At 36.9% G+C, this 20,714-nt stretch overlaps 1 protein-coding gene across 5 annotated transcripts in view; it reads left to right on the top strand.

Moving 5' to 3' along the window:
• ASAP2 (ArfGAP with SH3 domain, ankyrin repeat and PH domain 2) overlaps positions 1-20,714 on the top strand; it is a 94,501-nt gene that overhangs the window by 63,161 nt on the left and 10,626 nt on the right. For 3 of the 5 annotated variants that reach the window (XM_032104309.1, XM_032104311.1, XM_032104310.1), the window contains 13 exons: positions 2,353-2,440; positions 4,242-4,290; positions 4,399-4,565; positions 5,940-6,073; positions 6,797-6,891; positions 8,561-8,750; positions 9,166-9,251; positions 9,455-9,570; positions 10,027-10,094; positions 11,720-11,833; positions 16,774-17,029; positions 19,468-19,629; positions 20,504-20,672. In XM_032104309.1, the coding sequence (XP_031960200.1) occupies positions 2,353-2,440; positions 4,242-4,290; positions 4,399-4,565; positions 5,940-6,073; positions 6,797-6,891; positions 8,561-8,750; positions 9,166-9,251; positions 9,455-9,570; positions 10,027-10,094; positions 11,720-11,833; positions 16,774-17,029; positions 19,468-19,629; positions 20,504-20,672 (1,694 nt within the window). The remainder of the gene's footprint in view (positions 1-2,352; positions 2,441-4,241; positions 4,291-4,398; positions 4,566-5,939; positions 6,074-6,796; positions 6,892-8,560; positions 8,751-9,165; positions 9,252-9,454; positions 9,571-10,026; positions 10,095-11,719; positions 11,834-16,773; positions 17,030-19,467; positions 19,630-20,503; positions 20,673-20,714) is intronic. The other 2 variants (XM_032104315.1, XM_032104314.1) reach the window with 1 other exon arrangement.

Genomic DNA, 20,714 nt, shown 5'->3' with positions numbered 1-20,714 from the left:
AAAGTGAATTTCAGAGGTTTCAAACAAGTAGTGTAATAGTAGTTACATGTTTGTTAGTGTTTTCCATGTCTAGTGTCTCCTAATCCTGCCAAGTGTCTGAATTAATGTGGCTAAAGAGCTCATACAGCCTTAACTCCCTTTGTCTTTAAGCTTCAACTTCTCCCCAAGCAGCACCTGCCATTTGGTGGAAGTGTGTTGTCCACAAGCAGCAGGCACAGGTCAGGGAGGCTGCCGGATGGAAACATGAATGAGGTGCTATCAGCCATATGCAAAGGGTTTTTAATACCTTTTTTAATGCTGACTTCAGGTTAGGAGTTCCTCAGATAAAAGCTCAAGAATATGTATGGATTCCAAGATAAGCATTTTTCGCCCAGGATATGTTATTGTTGTTGCAGCCATTTCTTTGGGTTCTCAGATTGTGATACTGAGTTCTTCTGCTGCATTCTTCTGTCCAGAGGGACAAGTCCTGTGTGCACTGGTCCTTCAGACCTCTCTGAAGCATTTTACTGCATTCATTTACAGCTTCGTATTTCACAAGTTAGAGAAAACTAATTAGGTCCCAAATGCACTTCAGATCCAAAGTCCTGGGGCGAGGGGATTCTCTCTTAACTTGAATTGCATTTTTACATTCTCATAGAGCCTGTGAGAAAGGTATATATGAGTTGCCCAGTGTCTATATAATTAATAATTGATAAATATTTATATATATTCATATATAATTTATAACAAAATAATTAAAACTGTATACATTTTACTACTAAAAAGAAGCCTGGAATTTGAAAAGCTATTTATTAGGCAGAGCGTACAATGCAGTTGTCAATAAATTGTCATCTTGCTGCCTCCAAAACCTCTCTTGGGTATAATTTGCTTTACATTGCCCAGCAAGTGACCTGCACGTTTATTGTTTCAAAGCTTGCATGACTTTGTTTTGTCTGCTGCTTGTGCTGGGCAAAGCATGAGCCTGCTATTTTTCAAGGACATCATGCTTCTTTTTTTTCTAACAGGAAAAAAATACATAATTGTTTCCTTGCTTATGTTTGTCCATGGTTTTGATTTTTTTTTTAACTGTTCTTCAGATATAATGATACTGTTCTTTTTTGGCCAACTACATTGTTTTATCAGACTGTTTGAAGGGAATCTGTAATCTTTTGACTTGTCCCTTGATTTTTGGAATTAAATGTTTTCATTTATAAATTTAGATGAGATTGTGAGAATATGTACATTTCTTATGATTCATTGCAAGTTAATTACATTATGTGATAGTACAGCTTCATTTGATAGTAGTTCTTGTTTAGATGTTTAAATCTTATTTTAGCAACTCAGTCTATTAATATTGTTAGAATGCAACAATAAGTGTGGTAATGTGTTCGTGGATATTGCTATCTTTATGATAGTCCTTTCCCAATAGTTTAAAGTACTATTTTTTAGATACTATTGTCTAGAGCAAAGGTTCACTAGTTAAATCTGCTTTCTGATTTAATTATTCCGAAAGAGGAGTGAAACTAGTTATTAATTGTAGGAAGTGAAGGCCATTCCTCAAGTCAAGGTTGCAATCATACCTTTCTAGGTCCTACTCCAGGTCTGTAGAGCAGGTAGGTTAAGGGAAAGAAGAGGTTAGTGCAGAGGTGCTATTTGAAGTCTTTGTAGCCTTTATGAGTCTTTCAAAATGCAGTTTCCTTGTGAATTTTGCTCTTAGTAGAACATTGTCACTTTCTATTCAAAAAGGAACTGAAATACCTGAGAGAAACTTGACTAGAAAACATATATCATTATAAAATATACTTTATTTCACTAGATTTTTTTAGTAATCAGTTAGCTCAGTTTACTTTTACATATGTTTGCTGCAGGACTTCTGTGCAAACTTCTTATTTTCCTTCACTTATGTCCCATTACTAATTTAAAAATTCAGCATTTGTTCTAAACTGGTTAATTGGGGACCCCTTAAAGATATTAGCAGGAGTCAAAATGGTTAATTATTGAAAAGTAAACAAGTAATTTTTTTAAACTGAATGTCTGAGTGTTTGGGGATTAAATGTAGGGATGAACCTGTCTCTTTTTCATATCCAGTTGCTTTAGGTAAGTGTTCCTGGTTACTGGTAATTGAAGAGATTCTACCCTTCTTCCTTTCAAAATTGTAGTGTCTATCCAGTTTCCAGTAAACAAAATAGTCAAATACAAGTGGTTTACGAACCATGATGCAGAAGAAAACATGAATCAAAACCTGGGGACCTTAAAAATTAAACAGCCATTTGTCAAGTCTTTTTGGCCAGCGGGATGTTATCCTGTGTGTTCAATCTGCCGGGCTCAGTCAGTATGGATATACTAAAATGTATATGTTTTATCTTCAAATAGGCTAACCGACCTCCAGCAAAGCTCAATCTGTTAACCTGCCAAGTGAAAACAAACCCAGAGGAGAAAAAGTGTTTTGACCTCATATCACGTAGGTTTGTTGTTCAGGTCTTTTTACTTGCAGCTCATAGCAGAATTTTGCATTATTTCTGTAGATGTGTCAGTAATGCACTTGAACATTTTTGCCATTGTAGAATGCTTGCCTTTATAAAATGCTCTTCCTTTGACAATTTGACATTTCAGTTATTTTAGCATAATGCAACTAACTGTGTCTGTTTCTTTGGAAAACCACTTGTTTTTGAAAGTTGTCTTCATACCTTTTTTCTATATAATTTTTTGCTGTCTTACAGCAGAATAACTATTTTTTGCTGTGACCTCACTCTTCATGCTGAAAATGTCCTAGCTGATCATCTTGAAAAGTTACACCTTTTGCACAAGATCAAAAGATGCTTTTAAAACTTTTTAAAATTTAACTCTGGCGGTTACTATGCAACTGTGAAGAAAATACTGAAAACATTTTTTGGTTTTGTTATCTCATAATAGATATAAAGGTGAGATAAAGAATCTACATGTTAAACCCACCAAAACAGAATAATTTTTGTATTGGAAGGGGATGATACGAAATTGTGTAGTAGAATGTTTCCTTTTTTTTCCTCACTAGGATATTTTTCTGAAATAGGTATCTCAGATTATCTGGGGAGAAGAATACATATGTATTCCTCATTTGTTCCTTTATTTAAGGAACATAAGCATGAAGTTCTTCTGCATTTGTAAATATAAGCTGTGCTGCTTATGTGAATAGACTTGAATCCTCGTGTGCAACACACAGCTGATAAATTTCTGCTCAACCAACTGGGCTTCCCTCTTTACTTTTGCGCTTTCTTTCTTTGTTGATGACTGTGTCATGTTTTGCCCAGTATCAGCTTATTGCAATGTTATCACACACTTGACAAGGCATAACTGGCCTCTTAGCCTTCTCCAGATGACTTGTTCACTTCATTTTACTGGAGAGTTAAAAAAAACCTCCTTGTTCTTTACAAAATGTAAATTGCTGTTATCATCGCAAGATAAAATCTCTTTAGGTAGCACTTTCCTTTCTGTTCTTTCATATGTCTTCACTGTCTTAGTATTTTCCATGCTTGAAGCTATCTTTTAATACCTTTTAGCCTGAATATTTTTCAAACTTTAGAAATTTTTGTCTTACAATATCTTTTTGCCAGTAGCTTTACCTCAACTATTCTCTCTCCAACTCGGTCATTAAACTATATCATATCTCATTTGCTCCACAGACTTAAAATGTATTATGCTTTTTTCTCTAGTAGTACAGTATGATGACAATGCTTAGAATTAGAAAAACAGTAGTAAACTGGAAATTGTGAGCTTGGTTTAATTGAAACAGCTTGGGTCTTACGCTGGTTGTAGTTTGGACTTTGTGTCTGGCAGATTTGTTTTGCCATTTGTGATTACTGGGTTTTAAGAACTCATTTGATCAAATCTTTCTTACATACACAGATAAACTCAAATAGGGACTCTATATTTTACTCCCCTTCCCCCCAGCAGAACTTTAAACTTGTGATTACGGAGGTTATATCCAGAACATGGAACATTTCCTTTGCTCTCCTGCTGCTCATGCGATAAAAGCACAGCACTGAAGAAAACAACTTCTGTTTAAAATGCAGCAAGCCACCTTATGTAAACATGGATGTAATAATAGATAAACTGTAGGTAGTAAGGTGAAACTTGTTAAATAGACATTTTTTCTGTCAACACACTCCAGTGATGAGAATAGAGACCTCAGGAATCAATTAATTTTAGATTTCATTGAGAGATTTCTGCAAGATGAGTTTTTCAATAATTTTTTTTAATCAGTATGTGAATTATTTATTGTGCAGACGACAGAACATACCACTTTCAAGCAGAGGATGAACAGGAATGTCAAATGTGAGTTACTTTGATAATTTTATTTTTGACACTGGTGTTCTACTGAGACTTACTTTGAACTTCAGAAGTGCCAAAATACTTAATAGCAAAATATTACTGCCATTTTAGATGGACATCTGTGCTACAAAACAGCAAAGAGGAAGCTTTAAATAATGCATTCAAAGGAGATGATAACACAGGAGAAAATAATATTGTCCAGGAACTGACAAAAGAAATTATATCTGAAGTCCAGAGGATGACTGGAAATGATGTTTGTTGTGACTGTGGAGCACAAGGTGACTCAATTAAGCATATTGTTAATTGGTAAAAATTCTTGGTCTCATGAGAATATTTAAGCTAATATTTTATGCTTTCACTTTTACTCATTATCTCACAAAAATTATACACATAGTAGAATATGCTAACAATTTAATGGAACTACTTGGAACTACTTTAGTGAGATTGATTTGCTATATGCTTATTGTCAGAGGGGAGAAGTTACTAAGAAGCTTATTTTTCTGCTATGTATTTTGCTAATTGTAGCTTTTGTTTACATAAATCAAATGAAGTTACATAAAATATGGGTTAATAATATAAGATTTAGGTAAAACTGAGCAGCTTCAAGTAAGTTACTTGAAGCATTTTCTTAGTACACTTTTTTTTTTTAATCATGTTTGACTAAGTGAGACAGGGAATATGTCTATATGTCTAAGGCTGTACTCATTTTGAGAAGAATGCGCCTGCTGACTATGGTTTGCAGTGCTGGTTTTGTTGATCAATGAATTTCGCCTTTAACCCTCTTCAAATTATTTTTTAAATCCTGCTGTTTCCTGTGTTCTTTTATGTTACAGGGGCACTGCAGGATTCAGGGGGTTTTGATGTGAAACTGTAGCTGAAAGCATCAACTCTGATGCTTTATGCACTTTACAAATCAATAGTTACTTCTGGCAGTAGATAATTGTGTAAGACTACGGGAAGAGTCAAGCCTGCTGTTTTGAAAAAGGAGAGTGTAAATGGCAACTAACAAATATTTATCAAACAAATGAATTACTCAGCTGTCTAAATCTTCAGAAATTAATTAATTGACTGGAAGATGAGGGAATGATGTAGTAAATGCAAAATACCAGGAGAAAAGACAGCCAAGGGCTATGAAAGAAGAGGGATGAGCCTTAGTATCTGTGAAGTCGTTGAGTGAGAATCTTGTAGTGTGTGCTGTATGTGCACTTCTGAATCACTTCTGCTTCACTTAGTCTAAAGTCTGTTTGAAGTACACAAGAGCCCCAACCCTGTAAACATTGTTATTTCAGTTTAAATTGCACCTGTATTACCAGTTGAGAATGTGACACTGTTATATTGGTGGTGGGAAAATGCAGTTCCTGAAAGTTGTTTGAAGAATGACATACTGAGTAGTTGAGGAGCCCCCTTGGATAGAAATGTCCTTCACAAAAATAGAATAAAAATTTTTGACTTCGCTTCTTTCAGCATTAAAACAAATCCTGGTTTTTTTTCCAGGTAGAGTAAATGTAAAGACATTAAAAAAAAAAAAAAGAAAAAAGATAATTAATGCACAAGAATCTTATTTTGCAGAATTTAATTTCTGTATTCTACATTTTCTAGAATGAAATAATTGCCTGAATAAATTTTAATTCTGTGGGTGCTTTCTGTTTCAGATCCTACCTGGCTTTCAACAAATTTGGGAATTTTAACTTGCATTGAATGCTCAGGAATTCATAGAGAACTTGGTGTTCACTATTCCAGAATGCAGTCGCTTACATTAGATGTGCTGGGAACATCTGAACTTCTGGTAATCAAATTGCTTTTATTAACTTAAAAATAGTACTGTAAAATACTTCTAACACAAGTATATTTTTGTCACTTTAGCAAGATGTTCCCATCCTGAAGTTGTCTCTGGATAAACATAATTTAAGAAAGCTTAATTCTTGACGTTTAACGGAACCTTCTGGAACATACTGTCCTACTGTAAACTTTCTCTTATCTTAGAATACAAATTAGTAGAGGCTTCATATTTTCTGTGTTTTCAAGTCTTTTTATCCTTGGTTGCTTTTTAAAAGAACACAGCTGTTTGACATAGAAATGTGCCTCAGATTAAAAATTGAAGGACTTCACAAATACTTAGCCCATTAATTATTTACCATTATTTTAGAAGAGAACTTTAATCCCCAAAGAAAGAAAATGTATTCAGCTTTGCTACACAAATAAGTTACCACTTTTCAGCTGCTCTGTGGCAGTTCATACATGTGCTCTTACCCAGCACAAAGTATTTGCATTTAATGTATGAACTGGTGTCTTGCTGGATTATTCTGCAGTTACTTGTTCATGTGCTAAAGCCCAGTTGAAAGCTCACACCCAGAGAAAGTACCTAATCTGTTTGTTACTGCTGACGTAGCAGCAGATCAAGAAATAAGGGGTCCCAGCTCTCATTTTCCCTTGTCCTCCTCTTGTTATGTGTGCGGCCAATAACTGAACACGTTTATTAAGTGAGCTGTGGGATTTTCTTTTTTAACAGCTTGCAAAGAATATTGGGAATGCTGGATTTAATGAGATTATGGAATTCTGTCTGCCAGTTGATGAGATGGTCAAACCCAATCCAAGCAGTGATATGTAAGTAAAAAGCCACTACTTCTGAAAAGGCAGGCATTTAATTTAATATTGCTAAGAGGCTGTGCCATTATGGTTTGCACTGGCAGGCCATGGATTGTGTGTAATGTCTTATTTATGGTCTTATAGCCAAGGAGTAAACCTTTCTTCTGATGATTTGCATGTCTGTTTTATTGAGTTTTATCTGACTGTATCTTCCCTAATAGTAGGGAATATCTTACTAACTCTTTGAATCATGGTTTGTGGGACAGAAACAAATTAACCATGACTTGCTGGGAACTTTAAAGACATTCAAGGACAGGGATTAAAACCAAAGCAATTAATTTTGTGCTATTTGAAAACAAAATAGAAATTGTAATAAGGTGCATATTTACCTGAAAGATACAAACAGCATTTAGAAACTACGCCTGGGACCGAAGTCTGTAACTCTGTGGAATGAAGACAGAACATTTAACTGAATTCCTCGAAAGCACTGAACAGGGATGGCAGAGATACAGCAAGGACAGCTGCCTACTTGGCTGGATACTACTCATCATGAAAGAGCTAGTAAACAATGCAGAAACAAACCCAGAAGAATTTGCCTTGGCTGAAGCTGATTTTACGTTATGTTGACTTTCAGCATTATGACAAAAACAGCGTTAAACAAGACAGTCTAGATAATTTTTGACTGCCACTATTAATAATAATGTAGAGTATTAATATTAATAAGTAAAATTACTGATAATTTTACCATATTCTAAATCAATATAATAAGAACACTTCTAAAAATTTGTATTTAGAAAGATCATTTAGTTTGATAACTCTGCTTATCAAATTTGGGGCTATTTTTTTGAAATGAGAACCTGAATACTATCAAATGCTTTATAAACAAGAGTTATCCATTGATCCAATTTATTATCATTTATTGGGGTTTTTTACTTCTTGCCCATTACATGGTATCTAGGTGGTAAAGTATGACTTTGTTAAATGTCTTCTGTGCAATGCTGTGTACATCCCAAGAGCTGGTAAGAGGTTATGCCTTTGGGAGGGCATGCAAGTTCCTGTCTTGCTGTGATGGGAAGAGGAGTAGATGTGTTACTGGGCATCAACAGCAAAAAGTGGTAACTCGTGCTGAGTCAGGTGTACTAAGTTTTCATCTTACTCACTAGAAGCTCCAGCACATCCTCCCTGTTACAGTTGTGGTGAAGAGTTTAAAGAACATACTCACTGTTGTGAATTCTAATTCAAGGCCTCGATAGTCTGTGCAGAGTTATAAGATAGTTTGTGGGGTGTTTTTTGGGATTTGTTTGGGGGTTTTTTTGTATCCCATGCCTTCCATCCCTTTCCAGCATGTGTAGGAGTACCGAGTCAGATAAACATAAACCTGCAGGGCAACATAAACCAGCATTATAAAGCTTTGATGTATCTTCTATACATAGAGCTGGGTAGTCTTGATCTCAACATCATCACAGTGTTTGGAAGAAGAAATTCATTGTCTGTCTTCTGATTGGATATTTGATTCATTTTCTGTAACTACATTTCATACTTGAAATATGAGACTGCATGGTTACATGCATATTTGAAAAGAAAAATTACCACAATGAATGATATCAAATGACTTGCATGTATTTATAGAAATGCTAATGTTTCTCTTCTGCTGAAAGTTATAGAAGTAAATCATATTCAATTTCAGGAATGCAAGAAAAGATTACATTACTGCCAAGTATATTGAGAGAAAATACGCAAGAAAGAAGCATGCTGACAATGCAGCTAAATTGCATGCTCTTTGTGAAGCAGTCAAATCAAGAGACATTTTTGGATTAGTTCAAGTGTATGCTGATGGCGTGGATCTCACAGAAAAAATTCCACTGGCCAATGGCCATGTAAGTGTTGTAAATTTTATTAGACAAATTGTTCTAAGTGCAATATGCATTCATTAATTAAAAATTATTTGAAATAACATCTGAAACACTGTTCTGAATGCATGTCCTTTTAATGATGTAATTTAACAATAACAGAAGATACTAAAGAGTTTAATATAAAATTGTTTCCAAATACTATCGTATTTTAAATTTATTAAAACATTAAACATTAAATCATTCAATAATCTGTTAGTTTTCAGCCTATTTATTTACTTTAAAGGAATGAAGGGGACACAGTAAGTCTTTACGGATGTTTTAATGGTACCATGTTTGAATATATTGAAATGACATGTTTTAATTGATCTAATTAATGTCTTACTAAAATTTCTGCTTCTTCTTCAGAGGAAACAAATGTCTTTTTTCATTTTATTCTTAGGAGCAAGACGAAACAGCACTGCACCTTGCTGTTAGGTCAGTTGATAGAACATCCCTTCATATAGTTGACTTTTTAGTGCAGAACAGGTAAGTGTATGGAAAGCTAAATATTGGCATTGCTTTTGTGTCAAGTCACGCAAGTACTAAATAAATACAAATGCTTAAGTACTAAAGTTGTATTTGCAAATGTAATTTTATTCTTTGAAAATCTTCTAATGAGAGTGGAGAGTGGTTTAATAATTTAGAAAACTTAAATTTAATTACCTTTTTTCTTTCTTGTACTCCAATAGTGGCAATCTAGATAAGCAAACCTGTAAAGGTAGCACAGCCCTGCATTATTGCTGTCTAACAGACAACGTTGAGTGCCTCAAACTGCTGCTGAGAGGGAAGGCTTCTATTGAAATAGGTAAAAGGGTAATGTGTACTTAGATTTCCTATTTGTCATTGCTTCAGATAAGAAACAGTGAAGTTGGAATAAGTGTATTTTCTCCTCCATTTTTTATCATGATTCTGTAAATAAAATCTTCATTATTAAAGAATCAGTATTCACTCTTAAGTTTAAAATTGACATATATTACACTTAATTTTTAAACAGATTTAGATTTTTAATTGCTGTTTTGTTGTCAAGTTATATCCTGCCATTTCATGGCTATCATTCATATATATGTGGCATGTTGAATTGCTCCTGCTTGTCATGTTCAGAGGGGTTGATGTGAGCTGGACCTACCTATGAAAGAAAGAGATGAGTTTTCGAGTGTGTTGGTCTAGTACGTCACCATGTATCTGCAGGTTTGTCTTTAGTAATGGACATGTTAATAGTGACACCTCTCATCACACATTTCTTTTTTTTGCTGTAATATAGCAAATGAAGCAGGAGAGACACCACTTGATATAGCTAAACGTTTAAAACATACTCACTGTGAAGAGTTGGTGAGTATCGTGTCATTCTGTGTGTGCATTTCATGTCTGATCATTTAACAGTTTACAGGTGAATATTCAGTGAATATATTCCAGATGCAATAGTGGTGTACTAGAAATAGTTATATCCTTAGAAATAGTTATATGCTTACATAAAGTTACATGCTTTTAAGAAGAAAACTGTATTTTTCTTCAGATGCATCAGAAATTATAAAATTTTTGAGGCCAGGGGGTGATTCTGTTGAGCTTTTAGTCACAGGTGCACAAGTAAGATTCCTTCAATAGGTTTTCAGGTGACACTAAGTTGGGTGGGAGTGTTGATCTGCTGGAGGGTTGGAAGGCTCTGCTGAGGGATCTGGATGGGCTGGATCGATGGGCTGGATCAATGGGCTGAGGCCAACAGTATGAGGTTTAACAAGGCCAAGTCCTGTGTCCAACACTGGGTCACAACGACCCTCTGCAGTGCTGCAGGCTGGGGGCAGAGTGGCTGGAAAGCTGCCTGGTGGAAAAGGACCTGAGGGTGCCGGTCAACAGCTGGCTGAACATGAGCCAGTGTGTGCTGAGGTGGCCAAGAAGGCCAATGGCATCCTGGGCTGTATCAGCAATAGAGTGGCCAGCAGGACCAGGGCAGTGATTGTCCCCTTGCACTTGGCATTGGTGAGGCCACACCTCAAGTCCTGTGTCCAGTTCTGGGCCCCTCACTATAAAAAAGGCTTTGAGGGGCTGGAATGAGTCCAGTGAAGGGCAGCAGAGCTGGTGAAGGGTCTGGAGCACAAGTCTTACAAGGAGTGGCTGACGGAGCTGGGATTCTTTGGGTTGTTGAAAAGGAAGCTCAGGGTGACCTTATCACTCTCTACAACTCCCTGAAAGGAGGCTGTAGGCAGGTGGGCATTTGTCCCTTCTCCCAAGTAACAAGCAACAGGATAAGCAGATATGGCCTCTGGTTGCACCAGAGGAGATTTTGATTGGTAGTAGGAAACATTTCTTCTGGAAAGGGTTGTCAAGCATTGGAACAGGCTGCTCAAGGGAGTGCTTGAGTCACCTTCCCTGAAGGTATTTAGAAGTGGTGTAGATGTGGCACTTAGGGCTATGGTTTAGTGATGAATATGGTGTTGCTGGGTTCTTGGCTGGACTCAATGATCTTCAAAGTCTTTTCTAACCTAATGATTCTATGAATCTAAGTGTCCAACATCTCCTTGAAATCTAATTACTAAAGTACTTTTTATGGGTGAAGACCATGGATTAAGGCCATTATCTTGTTGCCCAGATCCCCCCCCCCATATTAGGGGGGATCAAGGATTCTCAATAAGTGACTCTGATTCAAGAAAACTGCCATTGCAGTTTTAATTTCTTTGAATTGCAATTTCTAAACCAAAGCAAATACAATGTGGTGGTGCTTATCAGAAAATGGAACGTGGATCTGCAATGGTTGATGAAATGTCTAGTTACTTTTGATTTATTCCTGTTGTATTTGGTAACACAGTTTAATTCTTTAAACTTACTTCAGTGCAGTAACTTTCCAGATTGCTGAAAGCAAGATTCTTCCTATATGTGGACTTTGTTTGATTTTAAATATATTGTTTTGAAATATGTACTGCACGTAATGTGTCAACAGTCTTTTTTTTTTTTTTCCTTAGCTTACTCAAGCACTGTCTGGAAGATTTAATTCTCATGTCCATGTAGAATATGAATGGCGGTTACTTCATGAAGATCTGGATGAAAGTGATGATGATGTGGATGAAAAGCTGCAGGTTTGTGTCAGCATTATTTTTCTGTACACATATATGTGTAAGTGTGATGTTCATAATTATTTCAATAACTTTGCTTTTTACTATAGGTAAAAAGCATACTGGGAAATAAAGTTCTGTAGTAAAATGCAGTAGCTTGAATTTTTGTTTCTGAAATTATAGTTAGTCTTCTTTTTCCTCTTAAAACGTGACCATGTGGTGCCAAATTATAATTAGCCATGCGTTATATCTTCTTTTCAATGGAGTCAATAGTTGGTTTCAATACATCAGAAATATTTAGATTTGCTGATCATGAAGCAGATCTAACATGAACTGGGAAAATTGCCTTTACAAAGGAAGGCGCCTCAGACTCTCCGCATGTTTGTGAAACATCTCCAGTCAATGGCTTTAACTTTAGAACAGTTTATGCATTGTTTTGTCTTCAGCTGAACCTGTGCATTAAATAAGCTACATCCATTAATAGCAGGGTAGGGTCTTAATTCTGAATCTTCACATATAAAATAATTTTGATTTTTGTGCTTTTCATGCATGAAATTTTTTGTGGAGTTGCGGTACTTTTAGGTCCAGAATCATAGAATGGTTGGGGTTGGAAGTCTAACCTCCCTGCTATAGCAGGATCACCTGGAGCCAGTTGCCCAGGACCATGTCCAGATGGCTTGAACAGTGGTCATATTACAAAACATTCCAATAGCACAGGAATTTCATTGCATTTGCAAAATTTAATTTCCCAGTTTAGGGCCCAACTTGAAAAAGTATTTAAGCACCTAAACAGACAGGTAACAAACTATCGTGTTTTGACACCTAAAAATGGCATGAATGTCTAGGGGACAAGTAAGTTGAAATTATGTATAGGTTACAAAATACTAATGACATCCTGAAGCTTTCAGAATTTGAAGTATTCCATGTAAGTACTGAACTGGTTTTTGTTCTTTGTGTGTGTGGTATTATAAGTGCTTATGCCTTTTTTGCTTTCCTTATAAAGTACAAGGAATACACAGTAGACTTTATATTAGTCTTCAGATGTGAGCACAACATTTTTTGAAAATAGCTAACAAAAACTCCTTTTTCCTCTGGATAATGAAATTTGACTTTTTCTTTCTACAAGCACTAGCACTTTAATTCTTCTCTTGCAAAATCCCCCATCTCAGCTAGGGCATGAATTACTAACAGTAAATTAATAACATAAAACCAAGTCTTATGCGTTGGGTTTTTCTTTGTCAGGCTTCAGTATTTCTGAAAACAGTCTCAGGCTGATTTCCATTATCTTCATACAATCTCTTTAAAATTGTTAGGTCATTAGACCATTAAATTGGCTTAAATGTTTTGGAGACTAATTTTGACATCAATAATTCCTCTGTTGTGAAATACCATTTTTACAATACTGTGTGCATAGGATTATTTTCCCCATGTCCTGTGTCTAGCCCAAGATAGCTGTTATCTCTGGTGCTTGACTTGACCTAATTAGCAACAAAAGGTGTCACAGGCTATCCCTTTCAAAGCACAATTTCTACCTTCTGAGAATCTTCTTAAGATTTTCCTTTAAAATTTGGTATCTGTGGAAGAATCTGAAATCCATGAGCTGCTAGATCCAGTTCTTCTGCATGAGCCTTCATACTCTATCCCCATATTTATGTATTCCTATATATTTTACGGCCCTCCAGATAATAACAATAGTAACGATAATCATTTTGATAAAGCAAATTGAAACCTTTAGAGTCTCATTTTTTCAAGCTGTAAAAGTTTTTGGTAATTTACTAGTCGAAATCCCTTTCTGGCATTGTAGCGGGTTGAGTTCGAAACCAGGCAGAAACACCAATTAAATGTAGTGGTTTTGGTTCAAAATATTCATTACTTACTTATTTTCCTTCTGTGAGATAAGAATTAGGAGAAAAACAAAGCAGGCACAAACCTTAAACAGTTGCAGTACAATGAAAGAGTTTTATTACTAATAGAATTAAAAGTAAAGAGAAAATAACAAAACAAAATTAAAGCAAATCCCCCCCCCCCTCCAGCACTTCTCTCCTTTTACCCAGCTCACACAAGGGATAACAGAACATGGGATGTTAGTCAGTATTCCAGTTCTTGAAAAGTCTCTCTCTTATGCTTAAGGAAAAAAGGGTTTTCCTTCAGTTGCACGTGGTTCCCAAACTGCCACTAACAGCAGATCCGCCCGGAAACAAACAATCTGCTGTGTGTAGAACATCTCTCCCATGAAAAATCTCACAGTTCCTTCACACTGCAAAACATGGGCCATCACATGGGGTTATTAATCTTTTTAAGGATAAGTTATTTTGGCCTGCACACAAAGGCTTTTCTTCGCCACAAGTCTCTAACAGCCTCTTACTACTTTTATATAGCCTGGCATAGGCACTCTTCACAATCTTCACAGGCACACGAAGATACTCCATCCCCCCATGTTCTTCAAATGGATTAAAGAGACAAACAGTTTGTGGTATTACAGTTTCTTACCACGGCATGCAAGAAGGTTTCTTTTAAGCTGCGCGCCAGAATCGCGGCACCGCCCTCTTTTCTCCCGCCGCCATGCTCAGCTCCGTCCCACGTGACTCACTTCTCTTTCTCTCTGACTCTGAAACCGCCATGTTGAAGGGTGTTCTTGTTCAGGCTTTACGGTGGGGAAAAAGCCTCGCTCCCTTTGTGCTGCTGGCTGTGTGGTGTCCTCTTCAGTTCAGCACGAAGTGTGCTGGCTGCAGACAGGAGGCTCTGCCGGCTCCCGTTGACTCCGCCGGCTCCGCATGGAGAGGAGAGGGACCCGCCTGTCCCCAGAAGCCGCGCTGGATGGGTTTAGCTGTGGCAGTCCATGGCTGGTTTTAGCTGCCTGCGGCTCTGGGACAGTCCCCCCGCAGCGACCCAGGGTCCGTGCTGCAGCGTTGGGAAAGGGGGAAGGGGCAGTGGCCCCGGCCCGGCCAGGCGGGGCCGGGAGGCTCGGAGCCCCCCCCACCTTCCAGCAGGCGACCTCCGACAAAAGGGGAAGTCCCGCCTTTCTGTGCGGTTTAAATATGTAAATTGTGAGAAGCGTAATTGGTCTTAAAGACTGTCCATCAACTCAGGGTCAACCCAATACAGGCATGCTCTAAATTTGTTTTTTGATCTATTCTTTTCCTTGACTTTCTTCATTGTTGCCGGTTGCCTTCTGCATTTGAGTGTTCTTTTTTTGACTAGTCCCTGAGCTCCATCTCATATAGGAAGGTATCTACTACTCAGCAGCGTGGCTAAAGTAATGAAGCTCCTACTTTGCTGCCCACTATTAATAGGTTTATACTGCAGGGACTTTTGAAAGGAGATTAAAGACTATTAATCACAGAGTAGTGTCTGTGACTACATTGTTCTCATGGGTGCATCGTTGCTTAGGATCATATCAGAGTTTTGTTTATAAATGTCAAGCTAATGGGTTTGTCTTGCTGGTAAGACAATTGAACAGGTTTTGTAATCTATGTCAGAAAAGGTCATGTCTGAAATTTAAGTTCTTTTAGTCCAGAATATTTCATATAAAAGGGAGTCTAACCTAAAAGAAGGTTAAGAGAATTGAAGTGGTTTCTGCTGTTGTTGTACACTCTGGCTGCCTGGTCCTGCCTCTGCTTTTGCCTCCCCTCTGGCACACATTTGTCCCTGTAGTGAACTGCTTCAGTTTGGTGAGCCAGTGAAAAGCTGAATCATAAACATGAAAAAGAATCTTCTGCTGGTTTAGAAAGCAGAAGGAGGTGTGGGCTGAAACAAGTCCCAGAACTAAGACAGTGGAGAGGTCAGGGAATGGAAATTGTCAGCCAGTGAGGAGTGCGGCTGCTAAGCCAAAGTAAGGGTAGGGACTATCATACACATCGTTCTGATAAGTCTTGGAACTATAGTGCTGTGCTATAACACATCTAAAGGTTCTACATGACCAATCCAGGAGTAAGCATTGAATGTATTCAGAGGAAAATCAATTGCTTGTTAGTGGTACTGTTGATGTTAGTCTTTATTCTGACTAAATGCTATTACTATAAATGGTTATTTTAATTTCATACAGACAGTATGTCAGTATGGCACATTTATCTAGCACTATTTCTGAAGGTATATTTATGCTCTCTGGGCTGTGGATTGTTAAAGCCCATTCCTGTACTAGTCACATGAATTTGTAACTCCAGCTGTTTTAATTATCATTTGATAATTGAATAATAGTAATAGAATTAAATAGTAATAGTAATAGAGTTAAATAACAGTAATGACTATGCTTGCTGTTGAAACAGAAAGAATAATGCTAAGTGCAGATGATTGCTGTAAATCTCAAAGACAGCTAATTAGATATCATTCAATAATGTGAGTGGGATGAGCAATGTTCCATCCCAGCTGCCAATTGAAGTAATCTCCCAAACTTATCCAGTGATACTAGTGAGCTAAAGAGAGTTAATGAGAGGTTTTGGCTACTCATTTGTTGTAGGCTGAGCTACAGGTAGAATACTTGGATGAAATTGTGTCTGGGTTTTGAGGTCATGATCATCCATTTGGGATTTAGCTCTGCTGAAATTCAGATGAGGCTTAAGACCTTCAGTTGTTTATTTAGTTTTGAAAATACTGCTGGGTATTTTGATGCAGGAAAACTTTACTTGATCCAGTCTGAAAATCTATATTGGTTATCTATAGAAGTGTAGTCTTGTGTATATAGGGATACAGTATTATCCTGTAGCAGTGTATACAGAAGAAATGAGAATATATTAACTGTTTGAAGTGCAATTCACCTTTAATCTTTTTGTTGTTGTTGTTGTTAGTGTGCATAGTTACTATGTCTTGAAGAGGGCAGAATGTAGGGTTTATGTTATGTATTAAAAGCAACAAAAGTGCATTTTAGAAGTCATTTTTCCTTTCTAGAAACTAATAACATTCTATCAACTAATAAAATGAGTACAACTAATGTGGTATTGATGAGTACTTCTGTTACTGTGTTTAAGCAACCCAGTCCCAACAGGAGAGAGGACAGGCCTGTCAGCTTTTACCAGCTTGGATCAAACCAACTTCAGCCTAATGTAGCATCCTTGGCAAGAGATGCAGCGAACATTGCCAAGGACAAGCAAAGAGGATTTATGCCAAGTATATTACAGAATGAAACGTATGGAGCAATACTCAGTGGCAGCCCACCTCCCATTCAGCCTGCAGTACCTGTTACAAGTAGTGCACCTCCTCTACCTCCAAGGAATATTGGCAAAGGTACTAGAAAATGTCATTGTAAATTAGAAGAATTGGATCATAACTCTTTTTAAAAATAATTTAATTTTTAGGTTTTCTCTTACAGTTATTTTGCACAGGTAAGTATTGGAACACTTATTGGTGACCTCATTTTATATCCTTAAAGTGAATCTACATACTTGTTCTGAGTTTCATTTTTGGTATATCTGCAAGACAGTACTCAATAGTGTTTGGGAAAACAATACCTCACCAGAGTTAAACCATTTATTAAAAGGAGGGCTACAGTCAATGTAGCTCATCAAATTTTTTTGCTATATTCAATCTTTTTATACTTCTGTTTCTTGAAGATGTGATTGTCAGAGTTTAGTGTAAAGATAAAACTTCAATAGCGTTTGTCTGCTGTGAAAATTTGTTTAAGACCTGAGAGAATGGAGAGTATATGCAGAACATGAGATTTTAACCTTGCAAATTCTTCTCTTAATAAATACATGCTTCAGGGTTGTTGAAATAAAAGTTTAAGTATCGTGATGTGGAGAACTGGATGATTTTAGAGACCTGGTAGCTGACTAAAAATGTTGGTGTCAGTTATTGGTTGTCCTCATATCATTAGAGCAGTGTAAAAGTACGTGTCTCATCCTGATTCAAAGGGTTGTGTGCTTGCAAAATTTACCATTAAAGCTGGTGCTGTGAACTTCATTCTTATCTTCGTACGTAATCTGTTTGCATCATAGTAAAGAAGCATAGAGAAATCTGCATAGGTCCTCTTTGTACAGGTCATATTTGGTGTGTTTCATTGTTTTAATACCTTTATTAATCCACCATCTTTCATGGAGGCTAAATTTATGTATTCAGTTCGATTAAAGAAAAGTTACTATTAAACACACGGTTTTCTATGGTGCTGTAATTCAGACTCCATAAGAGGAGATATGATCAGGAAATGTTCTAGGCACACATGGGTGGCTTCTGCCTTTGGGAGCACTGTGCAGAGGTCAGAATGCAAGACTCCACAACCAGTGATTGTGCCTGAGATGCCAAACTGATCTTCTGTGTAATATGAAAAGTCAGTTATGGAATGGCTGCATAAAAGGGGCAGAAAAGCTGAGAACAGAAAAGCATGGTTTTGGGTTACTTGGAAAGGATAGCATGGGACTGGGGCAAGTTGAGCAGCATGTAAAACTTAACCAAGGTGGGATTACTTTAATCTAACATTTCACATGAACTCTAAGCTTAATATCAACATTTTTTTACTTGATGGAAAGGAATGTTGTCCCCACCAAACAGGAAAATTAACACAAGGAGCTTGCCTGGTTTTTTTTAACTGTTAGAGTCTGTCTCTGAATTAGTAATACAATTGAATAGTTACAGAGACTTTTTTACCCTTTGATATTATTTTTATCACGGCCAATCATACTGCCTTACTCACAGTTTGCCCTTGATTAAATGACACATTTCAAAAAGTGTTATTTTAATTTCATTCCCAACCCCAAACTTCTTGGCATCTCTGTAATACAACTCATGCCATGAAGACATGCTGCCTGCCTGAGATGATTAGCTCATGTTCTTTACTCTACCAATGTATTAGCCTATTAATTGATATATTTAGTTAAAAGCTATAATAGTATAATTGACCATAGCTTCTTGTTGATTGCTGATGTTGTTAATGTTATGCTTATGGTGTATTATTACTCCTTTATCCTCATGGCTTTAGGCTGTTTTCCAAGTCTTCTGAGCCTTTTATGCTTTTCCCTGCAACCTAATATTTGTTCATATCTTACTCTGTTTCATCTTTTCTTAATATGATGCTTATGTGCTGAGTAGGGAGAAATGGCATAATATGTGCAAAATACTGGCTTTATGAAGAAAACATGGAGAGTATTTTTATGAAATGAGGAGGCAGCTCTTCAGAATGAAGTCATTTAAGAGGCTCTGAAGAAGTACTTTGTGACTGTTTCACGACTAGTTATTATAGCTTCCTGCTTGAGTGAAATTCAGATTTACAGTTTCATGTTGTTTCTAAGTCAAAACTGATGTTTCACTTTGAGTCAGCAAAGTCATGTGCTCATGCTCGTGGAAGAGTGAGGTCCTTTTCTTGCAGTACCTGAGAAAATTACAGTTATCAGTCAGGGATTAAAGAAGGTAGCAAGACTTGCCTTCTGTCTTCTTACTGAGAAATCTGTGCTTTTTCAAGTATTGGCATATTTTAAAGTAATGACTGGAGACAAATTTTGCTTAGGTAAACTGTTAGAAGTTTCTGGGTGAAGTCTTGCTGTGTAATTTTTAACACCAGACTGATTTCCTCTCTGGCATTCCATCAGAATGGAGTGAATATAGTCGTTGAATATAGTACTGCTGAATATAGTGGTCTAGCCACACCATTTCTGAAAGCACAGATGTGAATATTAACACTTCGTGCTTAGGGTAAGCAATAATAATAATGCAGTATTCTCCTCTCTTTTTAGTTCAGCCTTCAGTTCTTGGCAGTGGTATTCAGACAATTTCTTCATCTAATGCAATGTGGAAGACAAATTCATTAGGAGTGGAAAGTATAAGCAGGCAGAGGTCTTCATCAGATCCACCAGCTATTCATCCCCCTGTGCCGCCATTGCGTGTAACATCTACAAGTATGTTTCCACTTTCCCCTGTTTTCCTTTCTACTGTATCTAATCATAGTTGGCTTATTTTTCCATTTCCACAACTCATACTTCCTCTTTTGGTGACTGTAGCTTTGGCCTATTGTTCCCATCCAGAAACAAAACTGTCTTCTCTGATGCTCCAGTGAGGACTGTATGGGGTAGTGCAGGGTCAGCAGGAAACACCATCTATTACTAGAGCTAAAGGGCTCATAATTTTATATATATATATATATATATATAGTTTTAATGTTGCATTTCTCACTAGTTGTAAAGGTGAGTGTTACATGGAAGCCTGGGGCCACATCTCCACATTATGCTTGATTCTTGCAGACCATTGGAATGCAAAAGGATGTTTTAATGCAGTGCCAGCTGCTTTTGTGGTGAATTCAAGAATTCAATAGCAATTTTAATTAATTGCTAAACCTAGTGTGCTGTTAGTTGTTAGTCACAACAGGAATTTAAAAAAAGGTGTTCCTCTGAATAAGATTTGCCAGATATAACTCACTTGGTTACTTTTCCATGAAACACAGACTGCAGGCCTTGATGGAGCAAATAATATTAGCACTTTTAAAAATATATTCTGATCTACTGTTTTCAAGAATATGACTGACTTTGGTAAGAATTTTCTTTACTTGCACTTTAAAGCTTGAATAAATTTAAGTGCTTGTGAGCTCTCCAATTTTGACTAGGTGAAACAAAAGGTAAACTGCTTTCCAGAGAGGTCCTTCTTCCATTACATGTAGTAAAGCATTTTTCTTACATGAGGATAAGTCCTGTAACAGGGGAACCTGTAATGAGAACCCAAGAAAGAAAATGGTAAATAGAAATTTATTGCATGTTGCTGTCTAACTTTCCTCTATAGATGTACTTTCTCCAGCACCACCACCTCCAGTGGCAAAGACAGCCAGCATTATAGAAGCTTTGAACCAGCAATCAAAACAGCAGCCAGCTCCTCCACAAACCAAGCCAACCCCACCACCACTGCCCCCACAACCTCCTAGCAGAATCTCTCAGAGAAAGCCTATTCCTGGGTAACTGATGTCATTTTAGTTTTTAATATACTTCATCATTTT

Source organism: Corvus moneduloides, chromosome 3 (genome assembly GCF_009650955.1).
Source record: "Corvus moneduloides isolate bCorMon1 chromosome 3, bCorMon1.pri, whole genome shotgun sequence".
Lineage (NCBI taxonomy): Eukaryota > Metazoa > Chordata > Aves > Passeriformes > Corvidae > Corvus > Corvus moneduloides.
This window is presented reverse-complemented; position numbering and strand designations above follow the sequence as displayed.